General features: G+C 38.4%; 1 protein-coding gene across 2 annotated transcripts in view; it reads right to left on the bottom strand.

The window, feature by feature from the left end:
- The window catches only part of scube3 (signal peptide, CUB domain, EGF-like 3), a 107,837-nt gene extending 89,633 nt beyond the window's left edge, over window positions 1-18,204 (bottom strand). For both annotated transcript variants that reach the window (XM_044129239.1, XM_044129247.1), the window contains exon 1: window positions 17,668-18,204. In XM_044129239.1, the coding sequence (XP_043985174.1) occupies window positions 17,668-17,767 (100 nt within the window). In that variant the 5' untranslated portion in view covers window positions 17,768-18,204. The remainder of the gene's footprint in view (window positions 1-17,667) is intronic.
- Between the last annotated feature and the right edge of the window lie 579 nt (window positions 18,205-18,783).

Below are 18,783 nucleotides of genomic sequence, written 5' to 3'. Positions count from 1 at the left end.
TGGATTTTTTGTCATATTTTTGGACATGATATTTAATATCCTTTTTAACAATGCTGATCAATAATACTCATTCAAGAAATACCATTAAATAATAAAACCTAAAAGGACCTTTTATTTTTTTAAATGCAACAAAAAAAAGAAACTATATCTGGTGAAAAATAATTTAGGTCACTGCTACATCTGTTCCTACTTTCAATGGATGACATCAGGTGCGTAAGATGAGAAGTTTGTTTCATATTCAGTGGTGCGTTCACACCAATTTCGTGTGTCAGGTGCGTCCGGTTAACATTCAAAGTCTATTTGGGGTCCATCGTGACGTGTTTCGTGCATCCAATGCGGCGCGATTTTAAGCGTTTGGAATGTTTTGAGCGTTTGACGCGTCCGACAAATCGCCCGGCAAAAAACATACTAAAGCAAACAAACTAAAGCAAGCAAACTAAAGCAAGCAAACTAAAGCAAGCAAACTAAAGCAATTTTGATGCGTCTGACACGCCCGCAATGACACATGAAATGCTAGGAGTGGAGCAATATATCAAGCATCTGCATTCAAAGTGCAAACTTGAAAAATCAATACAAGCATAAAAGCATGTATTACTAGAAAGTAATACACAAGTGAGGACATTAAGAACAACCACTAATATGCTCAGCTCTGATCATCCAAGCAAATTCACACAAAACTGTTGATGTGAAAGTTAACTCCTCCGCAATCATAAATCAATGGAGAACATTTAATATTTACCCAGAGGAAATCTTTGCTCTCTAACAACAGCAAGTTTGCTAGTAAAAATGAAGACAAAGACCAGAACTTCTAGAATAATCGTTTTTGGACAGAGGAGTATAAGATGGGATGTTTTGTTTCGTATAATGTTTCATTATGTTGAATGCTTCAGTGTAAACCTATTCTTTTTCTTTCAAAAGCAGGCCTCACATTAGAGTCAGAGGTGCCTAAGAGGGCTGCTGGCTGTGGAGGTGAGACCTTGTCAGAGGTGTGTTTCCTCCCTGATTTATGGGAAGGCCCCAGGATAAGCAGCGCATTTAACTGGGCCGGCTGAAGAGTGTGTGACCAGAAACGAGACTGGAGAAGCTGGAGCACAAGTGTGAGTGTGTGGGAGAATTGCAGGCCCAAAGGTGTGCAGTTCATATGCAGGGTAATGTTTACTTGGAGTTTTGAGACCCTCACTGTTTGCTTTGCCCCAAACCTGCTCCCCTTTCGACCCATCAACTGTGCTCCAGAGACAGAAATAGACTGATTGGAGACCCGAATATTGTAGCTGGACATACGCTGCCTGCAAGCAGTTTCTAAATATTAGTCTATAGCACCAGAATGACTGATACTCTTTACGGGAGCAATAAAAATTGTTAGAATAACACACATATGTGTAGGAAAAGCAAAGTAAAACTCCCTTTTTTTCCACAAGGTCCATTTCAGATTCCTTTTCATCAGCTCTTTGTGGTAGAAGAGGAAGGCTACTGAGTTCAATACCTTAAAAGACTGTTCCTGCGATCACAGTGTTTGTCAAACTGAGTATAATTACAGAGAAAAGTATTGTAATTATCTATCTTTAAACCACACTTACACTACAGTTCAGATTGCGGTTGAGCAAGACAGAGTTAAGGTCTAAATAATACTTTAGGAACTGAGCAGAAACACTGGATGGAAACAAAGAGTGGCGGTCTTCAGCAACAATCGGATTTCAATGTAATACTCCAACATTCAACTCTGAATATCATATCTGGAAATAAGCATTTTCTAAAATGGCCACCGTCAGAAAAATCTTTGCATGTGAAAATATTGGCCAGTGAATCTTAAAATGTTCTGAAAACTTTAATTTTCAATGTTTGAGACAAATATTCAGGTAACATGTTTATATTTGAACAACTAAACTATTTGCAATTTAAGCCAATAATTCAGCAAACAAATTATTTGTTTAATAACTGAGCTTGGAAATATATTTTTAAGAGTGCTTGTAGGGAGTTTTCACCTCATCACCTTCATTTCTGATACAAAGCCATCTGAATCTTTTTGTCAAAACGTGGATCTGAGAGGACCCTTTAAAGCACACCAGGGCATTTTTAGGTCAATCAGGGCAGCACACTGGCCACCCTCCAAACCACAAAGGAAAAAAAAAAACATTTAGATGAAATGCAGACGTCAACATGAGACAAGATTTAGCATCTCACCAGAGCTACTGCCCATTTTTCCCTCTGAGCTAATGAAGGGACACACTGTTGGCTGTCCAGCAAGCCTCTGAAAGGTTTTGAATAAAAATATCCACCGCTTCCATTTGGGATATTTACACTCATCCTTCACACACTCTAAAACGTTTAGGAGTCATAACCACTGACTGATCCTAGGCTTTCAAATACTGTGATCACGACTTCAGAGGCCCATGTCCCTCCCTGCTTGGGCCACTGAGCCTCAGAATAATCCAATGAAAACAGAGGCGTAGATAGGAACATGCAAGATGAGATTCAGACAAGTTAGCGAGTTAAGATACATTATGAATGCATTCATTTCTGCCATTATATGCAAGGCATTTAAGTATAAGAAGGAAGCAGGCTTTTAGGGGCTTATTTCTTGCTTGGATCCACTCATTAGTGCTAATGTCTGCAACAAAATAACTGTTTGGTTAAGGTGCACACAACACATTCTGCATGCATACCATGCAGCAAAAAAGTTTCACAGTCAAGCAAAGACCTGAATAGTGCCAACTGAGGTTGCACAAAATACAGATAGGAAATTTTGTTTCATAGCAAAAAAACCCAAACACACAAATTAACATAAAAGGTCACAGTTTGACATTTTTAGAAGCGACACAAAATTTTAGGAATTAATATTATAAAATTAAGTCTTCATTCAAATATCTAGTAATTTGAGAAAATAGTGTCAAATTCCAACTTATGTAAATTATTGTTTTATTTGTCCATTTTATTAATGTAATATGTAGAAAATATAAAGTCTTTATTTCTCCAAAAGAGAGTAAGAGTGACAAGGAGGGAAAAAAAAAGTGACGTTTTAGTTTTATTTTCTATCATAAAATAAAATTAAATTATCTGGAATAAATCTGATATTAGATTTGAAAAATAAAATCAAAAAGTTGAGAAAAAGATAAAATGTTGGGAAAGTCTTTTAAATGCAATGTCATACTGTTAGCAGCAGGTTTGATATGAGGGGAGAGTGGGTCAATAGTTTGTTCATATGCGAAAAGTATTATTTTGTTATTAAATCCTATTCTAAAATAGGATTAAAAGTCAAAAGTTAATCAAAAGATATCCTCAACTGATTCCACTGACTCAGATTTTTTTCCCGTCATGCATAAGAAATGATAAAGAAGCCAGTCTAACAAGCTATTGTTGAAAATGGAAAAGACAAGAGAAATTGTGTGGCATTCATTAGAAGTCAGGAAATGGCTAAAATGATCCACATGTGAACCAGTTTAAAAAGTTTAAGTGTGAATAGTTTGCTAGACACCACTAAAACTAACCGGAACCACTTGGTCTTGTCAGATGAGTCTAACATTCAGCTTTTAGTCTTGGCCAGCTTCTTTTCCAACTTTTTTGATAAAGTTCAGGATACTTGAACTCTGAATAACCAGGACAGTTTAAATGAAAATCTGCTGAACTCAGCCGGCAAACTAAAATTAGGCCTTCGTACTCCTGTAGAGGGTGCTGTATATGCTAGATCTGTACTATTGTGTCAATTATGGGAGGCAGTTCACACCAGCAAACACTGAATCTTTGTGCCAGCTTCTTCAATCTGTCAGCACTTCCATAAACATTTCATAGTCCTCTCAGTGAAACAGAAAGAACCAAAGCCTGGAAACATCAGAATAAAAGGTGTGTCATTTACTGAGGGTTTCTCTAGGTACCTCAAGCTCTGACTGAACAGTGGCCATTCTGTGATTTTGATGGTCCAGGCATCTGGTTCCTTTCCTTTACCATGTGTGGCTTTAATAGACTATGAGTCACAAACCTCCAGACCACCTCCTGAAGGAAAACACTTATTACAGTAATTAAGTGAATCGTAGAGTAATAATAAGAGTCAATGCACAGAAGCTAACATGATGGTGTAGTTCTCAGAACTCATGTCTTCTAGATGAACATTACTACTAAAGATCTTTTACGAGGAGCTGCAGTGACAAAAAATTATTTGTTACTTGCAAGACATTTTTCTTTCCTCTTTGCATTTCTCCTCAACTGTTAGTGATTTCTTGCTGCCTCATGAAGCATATTTTATGCGCAGGAAGGGTGGCACTTAGTCCAGCTGTGTAACATATATAAATCCAAGCAGAGCTAACTGACATGACACTTTCCACTTTGCACACAGCAATTACATTCATTGGTGGCTGCTTTGGCCAGATACAGTACCAACTATAAAGACAGCAAAGTAGCAATTACAGCACGGGTGTGATATTTTTAGTTGTTTCCTGTCAAACGGACGTATAAAGCGAATGCTTGTCTGTCTAAGCTGTAAAGCAGCTATTAACTACTGCTACTTGCAAAAGGTGGAGCTCAGTGACCTGGATGTGCAGTTCATTACCGAGCCAGCTCACTAACCTCCCGCTTGTAAAACGCTTCATTTCCTTTGGGTTCACTTTACTAACAGATTTGAAATCAGATACAACTTTTTGCTCAGTTTTGTTTCAACAGGGCAAAATAAAAGTTAGAAATGCTAACCTTTAGCATATAAAAAAAGCGTGTCCTTTACCAAGCAATGTTTCTGAGAAGCTCAAACGTAACAAGGTGTGATACATTGTCACTTTTTTACTTTAAAAGAAGCTACTTTTAACAAAACCCAACAGAAATCTTTCTTTTTTTTTTACCCAATTTGAGTTTTGTAAGTAAGTAAAACTATTTGTATAGTTTGTGGTCTCAATTAGCTTGTTTACTGTTGTTGACATAAAGTAATCCATACATAAATAAGTACATCACATAAAAGCATCAGAAAACTCCAAAAACTTTACTAGGAAAGACCCTGAAATCATGATAGACAAAAACTAAATAAAATTATTATTTCTTGTGTGAAGGTCAAAACCTGGATAAATGATATTAAAAACTTCTCAAAGTTAGTGTAGACCAGCCTATGATCATTTAAAATGAAATAGAAATTGAATTTCAATTCATATGATTTATCACAGGAAACATTCTGGTAATTGCTAACAAGCGAAAACTTCTATTCCTCTTCACATTTTGTAAGCCTGCCAATGGTTTCAATGTGCATGCATCCCACATCTGACACAAAGCAGCAGAAATGTGTTAAAAAAACAAAAACAAAGTGAAACCTTTTTGACTACACCGTCTGTTGACTTTGTTTACTAATGTCTGCCTCAGATTTTTCTGGCAGAGGTAGAGGAGATGTATAATTGGAGGACTCAAACAGGCAGAGCCAACAGATGACAAACTAAGTTTTAATGAATAACCAAACAAACTAAAGGTGCTTCAAAGGCACATAATCCTCAAAAAGATCCTTCAAAATAATTCAGACAGACAGAACCTAGGAATTCAAAGAGCTTGTTATGAAAAAGTATGAGGAAATACAAGATTCTTTAAAAAAAGGAACCACTCAGAACCACCACTATGTATTTAAACTAAAAAACTGATGACCAAGTCAGACTGAAGGCAGGTGAATGCAGAAAAATAGAAAATAATCTAGATTAAAAAGTCAATATGTTAAAAGAACTTGTAATTAAAAACTAAGGCTGTAGGAAAACCTACAACAAATCATAATGGCTATGTCTATAATTATTGGGATTGGGGATGTAGATTAATTGAAAGCAGAATTTCAATGCAATTTCTCCTGAAGTGTTCTAGTCTGTATAACACTGCACCCAAGCTGTCGTTTGGTATTGGAACATTGCATATATTGACTATGTAATGGGAGAAGCAATTCAATATATAGTGCAGGTCTTTCTGTGGATCCACTGGAGCCATGGGTCCCTGCAGCTCCTCCACAGTTACTGTAGAGCGTTTTTTCTGAGGGAGTGTGAATGATCTACCTTTCTGAAGTTTTAAATTAGTTTATCTTCAATATATATATATATATAGCATTTGAGAGTTACAGACTGCTTAGTAAGACCATTTCTACACTTATGAATAATTTATTAAACTCATTTTAAAACCAAAGAGGTGATTTACAGATTCAAATTAATATGTAAACCTAAATGCCTGCATTATGGACAACAAATATGAAACCAGGAATTCACCTTTCTATTATTACAAAAACAACTTGAAATGAACTTAAATGTGAAGCTCAGTGGGGTTCACTAAATACAGCAGGGAATTGTATAGTTTTTCCCGTGCCCTTGTCCATTTAGGAAGTGTCAGATTCATCAGTGAAGTCATTCCTCTTTCTGCCCACAATGCACAGGCCAGAGCCCACCAAATAAATAACTTGGCTTTTTTCATCTGGATTCCTGGATGTATTGGGGCTGGATTTTTCCATTACTAAGCAGAATAAGAGCATTTCCTTTCACTTCCAGCAGTCTCTAAAACTGGCGCTTACCATTAGGAATGTAAACATGCACAGTCTGTAAACAAGGCTCTTTCTCCGGCCCCCAGTCCCCCATTCCAACGAGGCTGACCAACATGGACTGGCCTAATAATGACGCCCCTCCCTGACCCCACAGAACTCTTAAAGACAGACGCAGCCCCATTATTCAGCCCCGAGGTCACAGAGAATAAGTGGGAGGGCAAAAGAAGGAAGGACGGATGGAGAAACATCTGAGATCTTCTCAACAGTTCCCCAATCTGTAAGTCACAAAACATGACAACAAATGCAAAGTCTGTGATGCGACCGCTGAATGGATTAATAATCTAAGCTGACATACAGGGGTATCAAAATATGAGTTTAAGGCTGAATGGTTATTTGAAAGCAGAATTTTAATACAATTTCACCCGACATGTTTTAGTCTATGTAACATTGCATCCAGGCACTCTGACCATGAATGGTGGTCAGAGTTCCATCAGTACCAACTCATCCACAGGGATGTCATCAATAAACTACCACATCTTTACAGGAAGGCCATGGACAGCGTGACAGAGGACAGTTTTCTACATTTAACCACAATGCCACATTAAGAGAACCATCATTTGGACCGACCACATTGTTTAGATTAAAGTGCATTCTGTATTTTTCTGTACTGTAAAGCCTTGATGATTTTCCAAACCGCTGGGTTCAAAGTTGTTGCGGACGTACCAAAGTAACAAATTGCGGTCGCTAAGGTCTCACCAGCTGCTGATAAAGGGTTTTTCAGTAAAAGGAAAAGTACCTTGAAAGAAGCTGATAGGTTCCTTACACAGGGTATCTGCTATGTCAACACATTACGGTTTTGTTTAGCAGTGGCTCAATGTGTGCAGATAAAAAGAAGTAGCATTATTGATTATTTTGGGGATCATTGGACACCATTTGGCAGTAAGGTTGAGACTCGGATCCAGGAGTAATTTCTCAAATCAACTGGTTTGGCAACTATTAGAAATTGAAATAGGTGGATTATGACAATGTACATCATAAAAGAACAAGAAACAAGTTTTAAACATTTAAGCAAAGGAAATATAGAGTTGTGTGAAGATAACTACCAGGCATGCATGAATATTTTCATGCATGCTATTTGAAGAATTGAAGATGTTAAATTATATAGCAAGCTGTTTTTGGTGTAAAAAATGTATCCGTCTTATATTTTTATCTATTTTCTCCAACTCTACTTAAAAATATAAACAACAAATCCATTTAGCTTTCTGATTTTGAATGTTTAACGATGACATTGGATTTTATGTAGGTACTATTTCACATTATATCATTGATATTCCATCATTCTGATATTTTAAGTAAAAAAATTGTAAGTAGAAAGATACAAATCTTCTTCAGCAGAGGTCACTTCCACCGTCTCAGAAGTTCAGCTGACATTAAACTTTATTCCAGCTCTTCTGCAAGTTGTTTGATAAAATTATTAGACCTTGCTATGCATCTTGTTTACATACAAATTCAAGCCATTCTTTTTGTATTTTTCTTTTTTCTCATTACTGATTTGATAAGCAAAGTATGTCAGTACTTTCAGAAAGATCTCATGGTGTTGTAAGGCATATTCCAGAAAAAGAAAATGCTTCTTCGAGCTTAGGTTAATCAGGGCGTGGGAGCATGAATGGGGTGAAATTGCGTTTGAGAGGTTGGGGGGAGTGACCATGGCTGTGTCAGGATACTGGGGACACCCACTTTGATTTGCTGGTTTCTGGGGTCCTGAAGGCTGACGACCGTCCCGCTCTTGTTGCAAGCAAGCACGGGATTTACTAGTTAGTTAGATGTTTGGGTTTAACTCTGCCTGCCCAGAGTCTAGCAATCTCCTGAAAACATCAGACCAGAACACAGCATACCAAACAACACCGGTCCGTGCCATAGTGCTTGGAGAAAACAGGTTTTTAGGGAGCTGGAGGATTTGTGCCGGCACCTTGGTGCCCATCTCTGCATCCGTAAGACATGCAGCACAACACGGCAGTACGCCCTTTCAGGACAAACTGGTTCCCGTTTTATTGCTTTCGTTATGCCAGACGTAGTTTGATTTTATAACGTAAGTCACACAATTAAAATACCAATTTTTTGGTGTTTTTTTAAAGACTTTATTGACTCTAGTGTCTAGCGTTCAGACAGGAAAGTGGGCAATGAGAGAGGGGAAACACATGCGGCAAAGGGCATCAGGCCAGAAAACGATCCTGTAAAATTATGTTTTACATTGAATTCTTTCTATCACAAACTCTGTGGCGTTGCCTCTTCTCTGAATATGTAAACCATCTCTTAGTTGATGAACCCAACAGAGATACAAATAAATTAAAGTCTGCAAATTTCAACTTTATTTGCCTTTCCGTTGTTAGATTATATATCAGGAAGGTTGAGATGTGATTTCCCTTCTGTGTTCAAACTGTCTCTGCAAAGCTTTACTAAACTGCATGCTGACATCAGCCCCTACATTTTATTCACATAGCAAGGCTGAGCGAACAAGAGGAAAACCTTGGATTGTGTATGGAATAAACAAGGTCTTTGTTCTGCCTGGTTTCAGGTAGTTGCACAAGGTATTAGGAATGACATCAGTTCTAATTATCAAAGAAAAGCAAAGGACTGAATCTCAAAAAGCTAAGTTCAACATAGCATTGCAATCCTCTGTGATTATTTTGATTTGCAGCAGGGTTAAAAACAACAACAACTGCAAGACACTTACTGGTTAATTATGGGCCAGGCAAACTACATGAACGAATTAAGACAAAAATTAAAAAACAAGCATAAAAGCATTTTGGTTGCTTTTCAGCTTTTTCGCATTTCTAAAGATCTATCAGGTGACATACTGAAAAGAAATCTACTTATGCTAAATATGACAACGAAGACACAGGAGTGTTAATTGCTTTGCGATTGTTCAATCCCTTTTTAATAAAGCTTGTGTCTTATCAAATGTAAATGTGTGAGAAAGCTAATACATGACATTATGTGTAATTAATCTTTGATTAACCCAAGCAACCTTTAAATAAGCATTGTGGAGATTTAGGCTTATGGTTTTAATACAAGAAGAAAAGAAATCACTTCTAACTAGGTTAAAACACCTAGAAATGTAGTTACTATAGAAAATACCAAGTCAAATACAGTCCCCTGCAAAAGTATTTATTGTCAAAAAACAAATGCACTCTTGAAATCTTATATCTGAACTTTTTGTAATAGACAAATTCATCCAATCCACCTAATTTATTTAATGAGAAAATAGTAAAGCTACGTGTGTGTAATCTAATCTCAGTATAAATCCAGCTGTTCTGTGAAGCCCTAAAAAAATATCAGTGATCAAATATCACGAAGGCCGAGGAACGCAGCAGACAGCTCAGGCAGGCAAAGTAAAGTTGAGGAGAGGTTTAAAGCCGGGTCAGGTTAAAAAACATATATCAATCTTTGAACAGCTCACAGACCAAATAAAGAGAATCTATTTGGTCTACAAAGACATTAAAAGAGACATTAAAACCTAAAAAAAAGCTCTGGAGGAGCTGAAGTGATCAACACCTCAGGTGAAAAAATCTATAGACAGAACTACTATTAGAGATGAGTGAAAAGAAGAAAGTCCATGTTTAAATGAAGCCAATAATAAGTCGACTTTGCATGTTGCTACAAGTCGTGTAGGAAAACGACTAAAACTTTTTCTGTGGAAAAATGTCTTCAAGTCAAATGAGATCAAAATGTTAAGCTCTTGACCTTCATGCAAAATAACATGTCCTGAGGAACAAACACTGAACAACCAAACCCTACAGTAAAACCTGTTGGTGGTAGTATTATGCTGTGGGGTGGGGGTGAGGGGAGTTGGCTCGAGTTAATGGAAAGATGGATGAAGCTGCACAGGCCAATTTATGCCAATCTTGGAAGAAAATCTTTAAGAGCCTGAAGAGACTGGGACACAACTTCACTTTCAAGCAGAACTATAATTTTGAGCGTACAGTCAGAACTACAATGGCACAGTTCCAAGAAAAGCTTCAAGTGTCTAAATCTAATTGAGAATTGGCAAGAGATGAAAATTCCTGTTTGCTGCTGTTCTGCATCCAATCAGAGCTTTGGCTATTTTACAAAAGAAGAGTGGGCAAAAGTTTAAAACCAAACGTGCAAATTTAGTGTAGATACGTCCCTCACTGGGGAATAATACAAATGCACAACACACGTTTTAGATGGGTGTGTGTTTGTGTGTATATAAACATTCACTTAAGGAGCATAAATAATGTCACTTTCATTGCAGAATTATCACAAATGATTAACAAGCTTTGAGGAGATTCCTCGAAACTTGATATTGTAACATAGTAATATGGAGAAAACTCCAAGATGCATTAATATGTTAGCAAGTATATTGACTTGATGCAATTGTTAACATTCAGTGGAAGAAGTTTCCTGAACCCAGAGTTCTTGACATTTTTACAGAAATAATCAGTCATACATTTAATGTTTTAGACAGGATTAGAATTTATTTTTCACCACTCTGCTAATGCGAGGTTAATACTGATAACGTCTCTCTTCACAACAACATCCACAGCTTCCAAGGAGCACCAGTTTCAAACAATTCAATAAAAACTCTATTTGTCCCAGAGGGGTGATTTAAAGGAACAGATGAGATGCTAACATTTAATTTCTGCTTAAAGAGAAACTGGACTGGTAACCTCCACCCACTCATCAGAGAGTGACCGGGGGTCACGTCAAGGCTGAACTTACCTCGAGCGCTCTGATCATAATGAGAACGTGAAAAGCTCTAAAGTATGCTGATTGCCAAAATACATGTACTCTATGCTTTCTTGGAAGCATTTTCTTCAAAGAAAGCCTGAATAAAGAACATCTTTTGTTTCTCATTTTTGCATGACATCTAAGTGGACGAGTAGGTGCTTTTAAGTCTGCTTGTTTAAAAGGTAAAGTCATTCTCAGAGGAAGGTTTGACCGTTGCATATCCCACTTGTACAGTGAGAGGACAGAGCAGCAACCATGCAGTCAGTGAAATGAAAAGTGAACATGACGAGAGACATTAAAATGGTGTCAAAATGTCGAGGCATTACGACTCGGCATAACAGAAGGCAGTCTCTGGCCGCCAGTCTTTTTCCCTCCCTTTCTGATAAACGGGACAATCTACTGAGTTCAAGGCGAAGCGATTGGCATGAGTGAAGCTCTGTCTGAATGATCCTTTCAACCTTCAACTCTTTCAACCAAAGAGCGTAAATATAAAGTCAAAAACTTTATTTCAAAATGCCTTGAAATAGTATTGGTACTCCTTGAACTTTTTCACATGACAAGCATAAACCTACATATTTCTTGTAAGGATACAAGTAGTGCCTAACTGTGAAAAGGAAGGTAATGCATGCATGGTTTTTATTTCAAAAGTGTAGTATGCATTTGTTTTTAGGCCGCTAAGTCATTACTGTGCAGACTGCTGCAGTTTTGCTGTAAGTGTGTAAGGCTAGCTCACCATTATACATCTACAGATTGACATTTTTACTAAAATAGTTCAAGCTCAGTTAGATTCTACAGGGGCCACCTGATAACATCAATTTTAGCCATTCTTAATTAGATTAAGGTCTTGGTTTTGACTAGGCCATCCTAACACATGAACATGACTTTCTATAAAACGACACCTTTGTAGTGCTGGTTGTATGTATTCTACCAGGATAATCTGTATTTGGCTCTCTTGAACTATCCATCAACGTCGACTTGCCCCTTTGTTGCTGATAAAGTAAAGTGTCCCCACATCGTTACAAAGCCTTCCTTGCCAGGCCAGTCAGTTTAGATGTAAAAGCACTGCAAACTATTTTCCTTAGTCATATGTGAATTCGTCATTACTGCTGGACGATTTTGACTCATGATGATAACAGGAGACTTAAGCTACTCTATACATTTATTTATTTTTTTTACCTGTTTTTGTGTCCTTTAATCTTGAAAGTTTTCTTGCTAATATTAAATGGAGGCTAAATATACAGATTGATGTCTACTAACTAGATGTGTTAGGTTCCATGTTTTTCTGTGTATTTATTTCTAGTTTCCTGTGTCCCTGAGTCTCTGTGTTGTCCTGTCTATCCCCTTGATTAGTTCCCAGGTGTGTCTCGTCCCCTGATTACCTCATGTGTATTTAGAGTCACCTGTGTCTGTCTGTGTTGTCGGGTCCTCGTGGATTGTTGCGTCCCTGAGTCTGCCTGTTTTGTTTGCCACTGCTAATTCTGTTGCTACCGGTGTGAGCCCTGGCTTCCGCTCAGCCGTGCCGCCAGAATTTTGTAGATTTATTTTGAAGCTGAAATTATTTATTAAAATTGCCTTTCCTCCACTCACCTGGGTCTACGGCGTCTACCTCACCTCACACCACACATTTCATGACAAGATGACATCTGAAGGCAGTTGGTTGCAATAGTTTCTGTTTACGGTTATTAGTGTCAGAAATGTTAAATATATCTAGACATTCCACTTTTCTGACTTTTATTAGGAAAATAATTAAAAATACATTCCTGTGCCATTCTTTTGTTTTTGTTTTTTTGTTTTTTACATAAACTCTTGACGTTTAGAGTGTCAGTGTGACAAAATGTGAAAAAGTCAAGATTTCAATATTTTTTGTAAAGGTATGCAGTTTTTTAAAAGATATATTGCTTTCTAAAAAAAATATTTAAAAATTAAACAAGGTCACACAAGGATGGCATCACAGGGAGAAGATTCTCATCCACCAAGTCATACAGCGAGACGCTTTGTTCGCATAAAAATAAAATCTATTCAGACTTACATAAAGTTACCAATTAAGCTAAAGCAGGTTAACCAACCCTAGATAGAAAGTGAAAGGCCTACTGAAAACCCATACAAGGAGATCGCAACAAAGTTCATGCTTAAGAACAGAAGGTTCTTGCAATCCCTCCAACATTACAAGTCATAAAAATGTCAAAGTTTTATGAATGGAAGGAGTCTCCCATCCTTATTCCGACACTCAGCAGCCAAATTAGAAGGAGATAATGAGAAAACCTTCCAATATACACGCATGGGCCAGTTGAAGATGTCAAGGTTTGTCACAGTTTGGGTTTCAAAACACCAAAAGTTTTATCATACTGTTCCTGTGAGTCAGTCCTTAATGATGATGAGATGATAAAAAGAGAGAGCTTCATACCAAACTGTTTCAAGGGAGGTCTTAGTCGCATACCGTGCAAAATGCATGAGAATTTAAAATGTTAAAATTCATAAAAGCTATATTTTTGGTTACACCTCAAGCTGTTGAAAATATCTGAGAAGTACAAAAACATTACTTCTTGCATTTTTATTAGATAAAATCTGGCCATAGTGTGAAAAGTTTTTTGTTTTTTTTTGTTTTTTTTAATTAAATTCTCATTGTGCTTAATAATTATTGACATTCAAAGGTTGTAAAAGGCTCTTTTTATTAGAATAGCTTGTTGCTGCACACTGTCAATCAGTTGGCTGAAACAAACTTCCCATATTTTTCTCTTACTTAGAAGGCGTGGTTGTGTGTGTGTTTCAAGTGATGTTTGAAAGGAATAGTAATACTGCAAACTGCTTGAAAGTAATAAAACAAAATCCCTAAAAGTTATTTCTCTTACTAACTTAGCATCTAACGAATATAAATGCTTTGGTAATCTGAATTAGACAAAAAAAATCTTTTGTATGATTTAATGTAAAAAAAACCCAAACCTGCCTCTAAAATTGTACATCTTTCTATGGAGTGTATTTAAATATAATGCAGGGTTTCCCCACTGTGTTATAAGCCTGGTGGGCTACCAGGCTTTACTTGTGCCCCCACCGGGCTTAGCATTGCCTATTTATGGTGTTTTTTACATGTTTGCATTTTTAAGACTTTATAGTTTATGTTCAGATATGCATCTTCCAATAACACGTAATTATCAAGTGATATTTTCAAATTTCCTGTCAAGTTTAAACATTTTTTTAAACTCAAATACACGGTGAGCCGCTGGATGAATTCCTACAGAGCGCTCCAACTACTGGGCTTAGCAAGTTTTCTGGGCAAAACCTTTTAATGTATTTCCAAACCACTGTATTTGTCTTTGTTGTATGTGAGTGAAAAGTACTGTTGCCTTCTTTCAGCAAGATAACAGTGCTAGCAACAGGCATTTCTGGTTCACAGTAGTTCCAGAAACTGATTTGTGACTTAGCCCAAATGTTGGAAGAGTCACTGTATAAAAGAAACTCCAGTCTTACACAGACCTGCTGAACATCTGGTCATGTCAGAAGATAAAGAAGAATGGATAAAAGTCGATGAAATGGAAATCTGCTAATCGTTATCTGAAATGATTGCGATGGCTGACAGAGGGGTGTAATGCAGTCACTGGATGCATTTGACTAAGAAAAAGCATGGCTCCTTCATTAAGTGCAAAGGAGAGGAAGCGGGGACAAAGCAAACAAAGCAAGAGGAGAGGGGTGAGTGAGCGTTGGGGGATTTCTTCTTCCCTTCCATCGCACCCAGCCAGAGCAGACTCAGTTAGCATCTCAAGGTAAGCCTCCCCGTCACTTGGGCCTCATATTACTAAGGCCGCTCGGTTCCCACAGTGTGTCAGGGCCTGCATGTGGCCTTCCACCCCACTCCGGCAGCTCTGCGTCTTTAGACCCTCAGGGCCCCGGAGCAGAGGTTACACCAACACAGCCAGCCACAGCAGCATGTCAGCCCCACACCAACCGTTGCCTTGGTGCCACCGCAAGAGATCCTGACTCCTTTCGAGGGGAAAGTGATTTGCCATGACGTGTACAGCTCCCTTTTTTTTTTTTCTTTGCTCACTTGTAGCTCTTCTCTCCTTGCATTTAATCTCCCCTGCTCTCATTTTTCCCCTTCTTTGTCATTCTCTCCACCACATCCTCAAATCTTCCCTGTCTCTTTCTCTCTCTCCTCTCCCACTCCTTTTTTTTCTTTGAGTAATGGCTGATGCCAGAAACTGTGCCATGATTAGAATAACTTTGATGAAAGACAACATCTGCACTGAATAAATACTCAACCGACAAATTGTGTTTTTTGGGTTTTTTTTGTTGTTGTTTTTTGTTTTAATCCAGCTATTGTTCCTCCCTCTTTCTGGTTTTCTTCTTTAAACCACTTCCATTTTTGAAGACTTTTCAGCATCTTGGAGTTGTCATCAACATTAAATCACAATATTTATTTGCAGCTAGGCCCACAACATGCTCACAAATAGCTTCAGAGCCACAGCAAAGGAGCATGCTTTGCACTGATAAACAGGAACAGGAGGAGAAGTCGATCAAGTGGGTCGTCCGGAGCATTTCACTCGGTGACCAACAAACAGGTGCATGCCATTACAGCCCCACTTGCTCCCAAGGAGCATTCCATGCTACAAGGAAGTGTGTAATCGATGTTGTGGAGAATAAAGTGAGAAAAAAGTAGTTCTAATTGCAAAATGTAAATATTGAGTTTTCCCACAAGTGGGGGCAGACCACCCAGGATGCAAAATAGTCACCCACCCCCTTTCTCTCTCTCTCTCTTTTTGCCTTGTCGACCGCCCGAGAGATGTCTTTTTGTGAGTGCAAAACATCACTGACCACAATCAGCCACTCACACACAAACCGTGATGTGTCTTTGCATGCAAATACTCGGGTAGCTTTGCTCGGCGTTTGTATTGTGGGAAAATTAAGTGATGAAAACCTGTGAGAGGGGGTGGAATGAGAAAAAAAGAGAGGATCAGAGAGCCGAAGGTTTTACACCGTGTCTCTTTTTTGTTCCTGTAAGGTGGTCGGGTCAGTCTAGTCTGAATGAATTCTCACAAGAAGAGAGAGAAGGACAGCACTGTAGCTGCAGTGTCTGACAGGCAGAGACTCCACCGTTTGTGTGTGTGCGCGTGGGTCTTGCAGGCTGGTGTCAAATACTTGTCTAGACTGTGACAAATACCTCCCCGTATTCTTGCTACGATTACCTGCAGGATTACCTATGAAACGCAACCGTTCACACAACCGATGCCGTCTCAAGATCAAAGCAAGCAGCTTCATTCCAACAACTGCAAACTCACAGAAAACAAATAATAATTTCGGTCTCACTGTGGTTTTTTGTTTGCTTGTTTGTTTTTGTCTTAGCAAGTCTTCATAAATATAAGCAACTGTGCAGATTGACAGCACGAACGACAAGAAGAAGCAATTAAATGATTGCAAAATGAAAATAAACAGGAAGCATCTGCTTCAAAAAAACTGGAATTGAAAAACTAGAGATCTGCATTTCAAAGTAATCATGGTTTGCCTGATTCAGATCTGTGGTGCCAACACTGTCCGCCCTTATGATTAACATGAAACTTCACTTCCAAAATTATATTTTTTTGCACAGTTTATACCGGTTTCTGGTGTTTCCTCATTTAAGAATGCATTTTCTCAATTATACATTTTACATGACATTTTTTACATTAACAATAACAATGCACTCCGTTACTTTTAATCTGTAAATAATGTTTTATGAATAATGTCTGGCAAATAAATTTTCTGCCCAACCAAATCTCATTTGTAGCTTTTCAAATTCTATATTTTATTAATAAGATAGGAAAGTAAGTTTTTTTTGTGTCCACTGCAGTGCACAACTACTAAGTAATAATTAAAGATGCACTGACCACCCTTTTCCTGCCCAATGCCGATTTCTAGTTTTCTTTTAGGTCTGTCCTGCTGGTACTTTTTTTATTTATTTTTTTTTTTATTGTATTTTTTGTTTTATTTTGTCAAAAAAAGAAAGGTTTCCCACATTTTTACATTAGAGCTACTTGGACTTTTGCCTGATATTTATTCAACTCAATAAGTAGGTGTTTATGGTCCTGTTTCTAGGTCTAAAATGGTTTACTTATTTTTTACCCATTTTACAAAACGGATAAAGGAAAAAATGGCTAATTGATTGGTGCTTTTCCAGTAATAATAAATCCAGCCTTGCTCCTTAACCCTCTTTCTATCCCATGACAACAAAACTTAGTTTTGGCTTTTGGTTGTTAAGTGCCACCCCCAAGATTATGTGCCCCCCACCCCCTCAAAAAAAAAAAAAACAAAGAAAAGAAAAAAAAATCTGGTCACCCGTTTTGAAAACTTTTTGTGGGCGCCCCTGATATTGATTCTAAGTGGTTTGGACACGTGTTTGCTTTCAGTCTGATTAATTTAGGCACATGATCGACTGCAATTAGTAAAATGAAAGGCACTTGGAGGCGACAACTTACCTTGAGTGGTTTTACTTCCTGAAGCTGACTGTTGGACAAAGGCGACCAAAAGGAAACCCACAAATCCAAGGCTTGCGCGTATCAAAGCGTGCAGATACATGTTAACTTTTCCTTTAGTTCAACACGACAGGAACACTTTCTGGGATCTGCGATGCGCAGGAGCACACAGAACATAGAAGGGTGTGTGTGGCAGAAATATAGTGTCTTGCTACTCCTCCTGAGCACCCGCTGACAGGATACGGTGCGATCCTCTTTTTTTTCTTCTCCCCCCTCTCTCTCTCCTCTAAACGTCTTCTTATTTCAGTTTAAAGAGATCAGGGCTGAGGAGAGCCCTACAACGCGGAGCGCAATAAGCCTGTTCTGTTATCATGGTTCGAGCTCAGAGACTGTGCCAATTTAAGAAAGAGAGAGAGAGGGGGGAAAGGAGCGAGAGATGGAGTGCTCGACGGGGTCCAAAGGGGGAGGAGAGAGGAAGGAGCGTCCGATCAGTGCTCTTGACTCCTCCGACGCTCCAGCTTCTACCTCAGCCTCTCTCTCTTTTCCTCTTTCTCTTTTTTTGTTCTGCAGGAACTTATACGCAGGTGCTGGCTGGGCTCAAGGTGAGCAGGGGGTTACCACGTGCGCAGAGGTGCGGGTCCAGCTCGTGCACCTGCGCAAAAACATAAATTGCCGTCACGGCAGTGTGGTAAAAAGCAATTGTTGTAAGAAGGTGGGGAGCTGAAAGGGGTTGGGGGGCGGGGGAGGGCAACAGGGTTGATGGGTTTATAAACGCCTCAGATGAAAAAAAGTAATAGCTTGGAGATTGCATTCTGTAGTTACCCAGTAAAGCGTGGAGATCATCACCATCTGGGCCAACTAAGCAGTCAGGGCGCATTTATACCAGGTAATTTAAAGCAGAGGCGAGCCATGGTTTTATGAAACCCAGAGCAGAACTTTTGTTGGGCCCCCTTTTGTTACGATACATGTTCAGGGAATTTTTTCTCTCTTTTTTTTTTTCACTTTCCATTCAATAAAGCTTGTTTTTCAGTTACTTAGCAATCCAACAATTAACTTCAGGTGCTTGGCACGTCTTTGAAAATGTAATTTATTCCATTAATGCCATTCTGAAAGTGATTC

Source organism: Gambusia affinis, linkage group LG01 (genome assembly GCF_019740435.1).
Source record: "Gambusia affinis linkage group LG01, SWU_Gaff_1.0, whole genome shotgun sequence".
Classification (NCBI taxonomy): domain Eukaryota; kingdom Metazoa; phylum Chordata; class Actinopteri; order Cyprinodontiformes; family Poeciliidae; genus Gambusia; species Gambusia affinis.
Note: the sequence above shows the minus strand (reverse complement) of the source record. Positions and strands in the feature narration are given on the sequence as shown.